At 42.7% G+C, this 9,882-nt stretch overlaps 1 protein-coding gene across 10 annotated transcripts in view; it reads left to right on the top strand.

The window, feature by feature from the left end:
* Nucleotides 1-9,882, top strand: part of KDM2B (lysine demethylase 2B) — a 102,921-nt gene that overhangs the window by 20,953 nt on the left and 72,086 nt on the right. For 8 of the 10 annotated variants that reach the window (XM_019621024.2, XM_010720120.3, XM_019621023.2 and 5 more), the window contains exons 5-6: nt 1,313-1,491; nt 4,310-4,416. In XM_019621024.2, coding sequence (XP_019476569.1) covers nt 1,313-1,491; nt 4,310-4,416 — 286 coding nt within the window. Of the gene's footprint in view, nt 1-1,312; nt 1,492-4,309; nt 4,417-8,873; nt 9,438-9,493; nt 9,772-9,882 lie in introns of those variants that run through there. The other 2 variants (XM_019621028.2, XM_019621031.2) reach the window with 2 other exon arrangements.

The following is a 9,882-nucleotide window of genomic DNA, read 5'->3' as shown; positions in this document are numbered from 1 at the left end:
GCAAAAGGAAACTAGGTTTTGTGTATTGTTTCAAACAGGCGAATAGCAGATATAACGATGTTTGTGCTTTTTCACACATAAGTAAGCTTTCTCCCCCTCCTGCCTCAAGGTGGCAACACTACGTGCAGTCCTGAGTTCTGACTGAGGAATCAAATCCCATTTTGGTGGTGCTGCAGTGGAGTCTGACTGGCGGGCCAGTGAGACTACTCCAGACTTACACTGTATAAATTTTTCTTTTTGATTACAAAGCTTTATGGTCTTGAGTTCCTTCCCAGAATCATTATCACATCTGTCACTGTCATTGCTATCAGTGGCGAAGGATGTTTTTAATGGAGCAATGAAATCCAAACTATCATTCTTGCTGAAATACTGCTCCCAAGCACACAATAGGCCAGGTGCTGCAATTATTAATAATTCCCTCTGATGGCATAATATAGGCTCTCCATTTTGTTTTAATACAATTTACTTGGAGTTATTTCTTCAGCGATGGAAATTGTTTTGGAGTGATTTTTTTGGAAGTGCTGCAAGTTTATTTGCTGGAATCCTTCTCTTCTGGAAATGAGGCATGTCTCTCATGGGCTCCCTTTTGCTCACACACAAATGAACTGCTAATTAGGATGATGAAATTGCTGAGAGGGGTGAAACCTTCCAGTTGGCCGAAGACAAGATTGTGGATTAATCTGTATAAAGCTGAAGACTCGATTAAAAACTGCTGTTCAACATTTTGGTGCTAATGAGACTTGTATGTCTGCCACTGAAGAAGCTGCAAGTATGTCCCATGGTTTTTGTGTAGAGATCCAAAGTGAGCACTTCTGCTTTCATCTCCACTAGCAATGACTGGAATTGAGAATACACAGCAATCAGTGTCGGGTTCAGCAGCTCATATCATCTGCTTATGCAGCCTGCTTTTTATGGGTAACTTTTGTGCTTGGCCAAAAGAATCTTGAGAGGCGTATGCATGTTTAGAAGATTGTACAGTGTGATTTGGAGAGCTAGTTGTCTTGCATGCCCCCTGCTACCACATTAAATCAGTTCTTTGCAGATTTTAATGTACTCCTGCTCATGTTGTCTGTGTAAAGGAGGGAAGTACTCTCCATCTCTCTGGAGCAAATGCAACAGATAACTCGCTCAGTGTCATACTGGGCACAAAGTCTTGTTCCAGGTTAGTTTCCTGCTGACTGAGCTGCTTAGGACCTGGGGAGGTACTGACGCTGTTCTGTTGTCCTGTAACAACAGCTTCCCTGCAGTTGTTGAGAACTTACACATTTTAAAATAAATTGAATATTTTAGGAGCATTTCTGTGCATTTGCAGGAAGTCGTCGAATAGTGGATGTGATGGATGTGAACACGCAAAGAGGTGTTGAAATGAGCATGTCCCAGTTTGTGAGATACTATGAAACGCCAGAGGCCCAGCGTGAAAAACTCTACAACGTCATCAGCTTGGAGTTCAGTCATACAAAGCTGGAGAACATTGTCAAGCGTCCCAATGTGGTAAGGGATCCTGTTTATTTTCAGCTTCTTTCCAATAAGCAGTTGCTTTGTAATAAATAATGGAGCTGGAGGATGCACACTAGAAAGAAAGCAACGTGGAGCACCTGTAACTCTTGTCTGTTTAGGATCTCATTTTCTACTGTCTCCTTGGTACTGGAATTTAATCTACAGGAATTAGGTGCCTGATGAGCTCTTAATCATGTGATTTGTACTGATAGCCAATTCCTTTGAATGCATTTAGGGGAAACTGCATTTAAAATTAAATACCTGTCTATTGTCTTTTGGTATTGTGTAAGTGTTAATGTGCAAATACAACCTAATCCAAAATAACAATAGAGCTATTTTGTAATGTAAAATATAAAGCTATTACTATCCTAAAAAAAGCAGTCTTAGTCTATGGCTTGGTGAAGAAGGAAATTGTGGATTATCTCTAAGGAGGAGGAAATTTAAAACCATAACCTAGAAGCTTAAATTCCTTCTACAGACCCTCTTGTTCACTGCAAAAATGTTCAAGGGAACCAAAGCAAAGAAGTTGAAAACATACATATTAAATACAGAAGTTTACACGTTATTAATTTGTCATAATTACTGCTTGGTCAGAATTGGCATCGTCAGAAGGCGGCGGCAGATTTGTACATGTTTTTGAAAAGTGGGTGACTCTTGTAACTTCATGGAGTTACTGGCAATGAAACTGACCTTGTTAATAAAGATAACTTCATTTATTACTAAAAAGTAGCTATACACGAGTGAGGATTACAGCATCAGCTGATTGTACACAGTGATACAGCAGAGGAACTGGCATTGGAGGTTTCACAGTTTCTCCTCCAGACACTCGACAGAGAAATTTGGGCATCGGTCCTGGTTGACCAGAGAACAAAGAGACTTCTCAGAGCAGAATGAGTGCTGCTTGTTCCCACTGAGCCTGTTTCTGGCACTGAATGTTCATGGTGCTGCAGAGTGTAAAACTATAGCACTATGGTACTTTGCTGTCAGCCACTTTTCTTACAATTTCTAAGTGCTATTGCAGCTATACTATTAGTTGTTTTTGTGTTTTTTTTTTTGTTTTTTTTTCCACTGGGGACATCTCTTGTATTTGCAGGCAATATAAATGCCATACTTATGCCAGAACTGGTGAAGAAAAAAAAAGTAGACAGCAGATTTTATAGCTGATTTATGGAAGTAATTCCTAAGTAGGCTTTGTGTTCTGTTACACATGTATCACAAATTGAATATTAAGCACTTATTCAGAAGTTTATACAGGTTTTTGCTGTCATTCAGACACTAGCCAGGCAGTTTTGGAAGTGCTCTGGGGAGTTTCTGGTGTTCAGCTGATCCCGATTTTCCCAAGCTCATAATTCTCAGTGAGCTTTTAAAACATCTGTGCTAATTTCCTGGGTGCTCAGGACTGAAAAATGCAATTAGGTTCCTATTACCCCATGTAAATTAATTTTTCATGTTTGTTTAATTCAGCCTGAGTGTAAAGTGGTTTGTAAAACTAGCAATATTTAGATCTCACCGGAAGAGTGCTCTTTCAGCACCTTCAGGTGCTGCAGTGGGAGATACAAGAAGAGGCTGCCAGGGACTGTGGGGAAGTCCAGTCTGTACATAAAGTCAATATTAACCAAATACTGTATTTGTAGGAGTGGATCCTGTGAATGCTGTAGGGCTATTTCAGTCCACGAGGCAGAAATACTTGACTTTGTGTAAAGGCTGTGGGTTGCAATATCAGGACATGGGGATTATTTCAGAACTGGGGCAGTAATCATCAATTTTGTTTCCACATACAACTGTGAGATCATGGAATTGGTACTACTTCTACTGGCTGTATCATCTCCCTTTGACTCTTCTCCAATACTGCTTGTTATCAGCAGTACGTGCTGCAGATGGAGAAATAGATAAGCGGCAGCCCTAACCTGCAAGAATGTCACGTGCCAAGTGCAGCATTATGAAAGTGCTCTGGGGATGCAAGCCTTTGGGTCAGCTCATACAAATAATCGTTCTTGCATGGGCCTTTTAAAAGATACAGCAGTCAGGATGCTAGGTTGAATGCTGCCCATGGCAGAACTGTACCTCTCGGTTCTTGCTGCACACACTGGGAGGATAGGTGACCAACAAACACCTCGGATAGGTCTCACAGCCCTTGCTGACCCATAGATAGCACGGCAGGAGGTTTGGAGCTGTGTCGGGATGTGCAGCCACACTGTGGCCAAATGCCGCACTACAGCCTGCCTGGTTGGACTTACCTCCTTCACTGGAGTTTGCCGTTTTGAAACCTAGTGTGTGTGATCCACTTGCGTAATCAGAAGGGAGTGTTATGGATACTAGGACATCACTAAACAGACCAACGAATGAGACGCAGGCTTGACCTTACTGATGGTCAGCTAATGCTCTGGCACCCAGGAGAGACATGTTAAAATGTCCTTCAACAGGCACCAGTTTCCATCTCCTCTTCATCTTGCTGGTAACGTCTTTCTCACTGTTTTCTCCTGCCATGCTTCCTAGAAGTTTGGCATTTGAACAAGAACTTTAATGTGAAATTTAATCTGGAGTAGAACAATGAAGGAGAAAATAATGTAATTACTCAAATCAGAATGTGGCCAGAAGAATGGGTTTAATGTTCCTTGAAATGTAACGTATTGGAAAAAAGTAATCTCTTCTGTGCTTGTGTTTTAATGTTCATAAATGCAGTTTCTGGGATACTGGCTACAAAAAAGTGTGCCTGCTACTCATCTGCTGCTGACCCAATTAGAATTCCAGCCAACAGGGGTACATCCTACCATGTGTTCAGTGACTAACAGTTGATTTCTGGGACTTCCAGGTGGACTTAGTTGACTGGGTGGATAATATGTGGCCACAGCATTTGAAGGAGAGACAGACAGATGCTACCAATGCTATTTCAGAGATGAAATACCCCAAAGTGAAAAAGTAAGTTTCTTTAAATGCTTTCCTCTTGACCTCCTGGTTTATTTCCTTTCAAACTCAAAAGCAAGAAGGAAAGAAAATCTTTATTTATTTTCAGTGAGCAGGAAGAGAAATTGATGTGATTGATCTGTTTAAGCAGTGTAATGCTGATAGGCTGCTCCAGATTTGAAGGAGAACAATTTTGTATTTGAGAATTTTACAATGGATGCTTCATGATCTTAAAGACTGTGTTTGGGATCTTTAGGAAAGGAATTATATGTGTATGCCTTTTAAATTTCCCGATGCAATTTTTCTAAATATTTTCAACTGAGAAATAATCTACAATTTGAGTACATTTTCAGTCAAATCCCTTTTAAAAAGTACCTCTTTATTTCTGCATTCAGCAACTGTTTTGAAAATGACAGACTGCCTCTGATCTTAAATGATAAAGATGTGAGAGTTGTCAAATGCTGCAACAGGCTTCCTACTGAGGTGACTGATGTCCTATGTCCTATGCCTATCAGTGTTCAAGAGGTACTTGGATAATGCCCTTAACATTGCTTTATCTTTTGGTTAGCCCTTTAGTGGGAAGTTGGACTCAGCGATCTGTTTAGGTCCCTTCCACCTGAACTATTCCATTCTCCAAAAGCAGTGTCCCAAAAAGCCCCTTCGCAGGATACAGATGTCTTCCAATTCATACAGTATAATCAAAGTCCTTCTGTAGGCTGGGTTCAGATCCTTCCCAGATTCTAAACTACTAATGGCTGAAAAGTTGTTAGCTGATGCTTTGTGAAATGAGTTTGCAGTCCATTGTTAATAGGTGTGGGTCTTCCTCAAAGATTTGTTTCTGCCATTCATGGCAGTTTACTTAGCTGCTGAAGTTCCCAAGCATGGGACTTGCTGCATACATTGTGTTTCTGGTGGCAGAGGACCCTCTCAGAACAGCTTTGATAAGGATCACAGGTAGTTTGTCCTTCTCCTGCCAATCTCAGTTGTAGTCTTTGGATGAGTTTGCTAATATGAAATCACCTCATTGCTCCTTCTCTTTGAATGTCTCCTTGAAATTGTAGTGGCTTATTTGTTTTTGTTTTTTAAGTATTTGGAGTAAAGATTAGAGGAAACATACCGCTTTTGGAGGCCTGAAAATATGCATTGTAAGAAGTTCCATAGGAATGAACAACAGAAACTGGGTTTATTGTTATTAATTCAGCAGCTGTTGACTTGTATGGCCAGTGAGCAGCAGATAATCCTGGAAGCACTGAATTGACTTCACTACTGTTTCTGTTTTAGAGGCATTTTCTATTGGCCAGACCTAATGCTGGCAGCGTCTCACACTCTGTTGCTGAACCAACTTCTAGCGTTCTGCAAATTGCTTAGAACTGTTTCCAAACTGTAATGTCTAAAATAGATTGATACCAACATATACAAAGAAGCGTGCAGTCCATTTTGCACCATTTTGTCTCTTATTCCATAATAATAATGTTCTGGAAGGTGCAGATCTCCATAAAAGGAGAGGCTTTGTGGCAAGCATTGTGGGGAAGCCCTGTCCTGTGATGTGCTGAGCACGCTGATTTCAGTAGAAGTTAAAGGTACTGTATCCTGAACAAGCAAACTGCTTGTTAGGATCGTCAGATTTGGATAAGAGTGCCAAGTTTCACACATGCATCTGGAAATGTCCTATGTGACTTGTCTAAAGTTGTGCAGTCAGAGAGGAAAATAGAATTCAGGCAAATTGTTTCCCCTTCCCAAGTGGTTAGTCCACTAAATAACATGCTTTATTTATAATAAGTTAAAACTAAGGAACAGAATCATGATTAAGATCTTCAGGATTCTTGGACTGTACAAAGTAAGAAGCAAGGAAAACTGTCCCCTTACCTGGAGCAGGCGTACTCCAGATACTGAGGAAAAAATGCAGTAAGTAAACAAAACAAGGCAGAGATGGCTTAAAGGATAGGGTAACAACATGACTAACAGAATTTAGCAGAAAAAAACAGAGTGTGTTCTTGCAGTTCACTACTTGCATCATGAACTGCCAGATGGTAGGTTTCAAGGAGGGATTTTAGAGAAGTAGCAATTCAACAGATTTTGACATGGAGCTTTTCCCATGTGTGGGGGGTGACCTGCTAGAAAGGAAGGGATGCCTGTTCAAGAAGCAGACATATAACCACAGAGGTTGCTGTCACTAGCAAGGGAAGGTAGAGGTTGGCAGCTTGATAAACTAGTAGATGTGATAGGTAAAGGGAAGTTAAACAGTGGAAGACTAGGTGCTTGAAATGTGAAAATGGAGTTTGTCATGGGGAAAGAGTTGCTGTGCATAAAGGTTAAAGGCAAGCATGATGCAGCTGGAGTGAGAGTTTAAGAGGGTGATCTAGTGAGCATCATCTAGCAGAAAGGGTAGAGAAAGATGATTTACAGCATTGGTGGCACAAAATTTTTATTGGTCTGTAGAAGGAACAAAGATAAATTTAAAAGCAAATATTGATAGTCTAGGAGCGCCAGAGAAGTTGTCTTGGATAAGGACAAAGCTCCATGGTGCTCAGTAACCTGTCTGCTGTTGCCTGCTGACATAGCTGCTCTGGGAGGAATGGGAAAACAGCATGAGCATAAAATGAAGCAGCCCCTTAATAGACTTCTAAACTTCCACTGTAAGCAGTTCAGGCAGGGACTTCTTGAGCTGGAAGTGGTTTCTGTGTGCTTAGTGACTCTCAGGAGATTTTTCTTCTTTAAACTTGTCCAGTTTAAATATGAAATCCTCAAGAGATTAGCTTTCTTCACTGCTGGGAATTCCCACTGCCCCTTTCCTGTATAGATACCAGTCCCAGCTATTGCTGTGAGTGCCCAGAGGGCATGAGCCCTTATTAAAGAGATTGTGTTCAATCATGGAGCTAAATGTCAGTGCTGTCACTTGTTTCACATGTCCGGTTTGTTTCTGCAAATCTCCAGTATTCATATTCTTTAATTGACTGTTGTTGCTTAGAAATTGGATTGTTTCATTTCATTTTGGTTTTTAGCGTTCTCATAATACTGACTTTGCAGTATGCGATACCCACCATTAACGTGTTCCCTACAAACAAAAAGCACTCCAGCGAGCGCGTTGCAGTTTTGCAGACACAGATGGCATTACCAGACACAAATGTCTGTCTTGGCTCCTGCACATTGAGTTCCGTGCTGGGAGTGAAGTTAGAGAACGCTCCATCTGCTGCGCTGCTTCGGTTACTAGGAGTGCTACACGTGCTGGAGGCTGCTGTGGCTTTCACTTGGATTTGCACCATTAACTTTAAAAAAAAAAATAAAAAATAAAAAAAATCAGGGTAATGAGGTTATTCATCTGTCTGTAAGTAAATGACTACATTCCTAATAAGAGCCTTAGAGGACTGAATTAAGTGAGGAACTGTTTATGTTAAAAATAAGTAGAACTTTCCAAGCAGTGCATCTTAAGCAGCAAGAAAACATGAGAAGTTAGGGACTGGCCTGCTGAGGTGGTGGTGTGACAAAATTCAAACTGATGTAAGTTGGCATTGCCCCTGAAAAACTGTCCCATGCCCACGTTATTCCATCTTTACTGCCAGAACATGCTGTTATACAGCTGCAAAGTAAACTGGACTAGAAATTGGTCTGGCTGAAAATTGACTCGGAAATAAAGAAAAATTGGTCACTTTTCAGGCCATTCCAACCACCACATGATTGCATGGATGTTTGTGCCAACTGAGAGGCAGTGCAAGAGCACAACAAGATCATGGCAGGGGGATTGCAGGCAAAGTCCTGCAGTTCATACGAGGTGCAGATCTGTGTGGTGTTGGGAGAGCAAACAGCAGCTCACTGCTGCTGGGATCGCAGAGCCTATTTACAAAGCAATGGCAGCAAAATAGAAACTCTTCCAAGCCTCAATCACTGCAGCAGCCTATTGGCCCTCAGAATTCTTCTTATTACTTAGAATACCTACACACTGCTATAATAGATCTCTAGTATTACTGCTGTCCTTCAATAATGGATGATATAGGGGGATAGAACTTGATCTCTTGAGGTCCCTTTCAACCCCCGTGATTGTGTGATTTTACATGAAACATCGACTTGCTCACAAAAGGGTACTGCTCTGATACAATACACTGTTAGCCCTGCTTTCCCTCCGCTAGGCAGTCACTCAGCCATCCATTCCTTTCTATTCCTTCATTCCTTTGCTAAGCAGAGATGGATTTAAGCAGATGCTAAAATGTTCCATGGAGCTGTGGTCTAATTAGAAGCTGAGGGTGTGCCTCTGGGGACAGAAACTGCCCTTTGAACTGAGGGAGCTCGCAGGTCCCACAAGGCAACCTGGTGCTGTTGAATGCATATGTGACACTTCTGTGCATGGTGTGTGTCATTTGTGAATCGTTTTAGATACAAAACTGCCCCATAGATATAATTAAGTGCAAGAAAATGAGACCAGTAAGCACGAGTTCTCAAACTTCTTAAGCCAGCCAGGTAAATACAACTTCATGTCTTCAATTTGATGCGTTAGAATCAAATCTTCCCTTGTGTACAGCTTGGAGGACTTGCAGACTCACATGTTCAGCTGAAATAAATGCTGGTCTTTGAAACTCCTTGTGGTGTAGCTGAGCAGCCATGTCACAAAGATGGAGAAATGCACTGCATCTGTAGATGCCAGAGCGCTATTCCAGCTTCATGTGCTCACAGGGCAGACAGGCCAGGTTTTTGCAAATTGGCAGGTTGGTTCATTTCTTTGTAGCCATTGCTGCCTTCTCAGAAATTTAAGCTTCCAATTAAGAGAGAGGCCTCTCACTTCTTCAAGTTCAAATGTAACCTCCCCACATTAGCTGAATGCGCGCCATAGTGGTGAGGTTTGCAGCCAGTCTGAAATGGTAGCTGGGTGCAGCTCTGCTGTTCCTCTCTGTGAGCTGTCCGTGCCAAAATCCGATGGCTGGAATGTAAATAACTCCTTCCTTGTGAGGTCCCGCATGCAGCAGGAGGCACGCCGGGATCAGGAGTGCAGTGGCGCCTTGGTGCTTCACGGCACGTTGGATGGGAGCGGGGCGAGGTGGGACGAGGTCGGCATCAACTGCTCTCTTTGCTACCGGTGTGATCTGGATTTCTGATTGCTTTGTAAAATCTCTAGCGCAAACCGAGGCCGTCCCTTATCTGGTGCGTTGTTTTTGTCTGCCTGACTCAGCCTGTAACCCCCTCAGGGCAGGCACCAGGTCCTTTATGTGCTTTTGAAGTGCCTGCCGCACGCTCCACCTTTAATGATTAGTTCCTCTGTGGTCTGGAGAGGCGATGCTTTGCCTGAACAGCTCCTCACCTCAGGCCCTGCTCCCGGCGGGGGATCCGGGGCTGTGGGCTTCGCTGTGTCCTCGGAAGGCGGAGCTGGCCCCGAGGCTGCAGGTGGGTGCCCGCGCCCTGCTTGCAGGCTGGGGGTCCCCACTCTGCGAGGGGGAAGCTGGGGAGCTCTTTCCGTGAGGGTCCCATCACGTGGGGGGAGGCCACGGTCCTTCC

This window comes from Meleagris gallopavo, chromosome 17 (assembly GCF_000146605.3).
Source record: "Meleagris gallopavo isolate NT-WF06-2002-E0010 breed Aviagen turkey brand Nicholas breeding stock chromosome 17, Turkey_5.1, whole genome shotgun sequence".
Lineage (NCBI taxonomy): Eukaryota > Metazoa > Chordata > Aves > Galliformes > Phasianidae > Meleagris > Meleagris gallopavo.
This window is presented reverse-complemented; position numbering and strand designations above follow the sequence as displayed.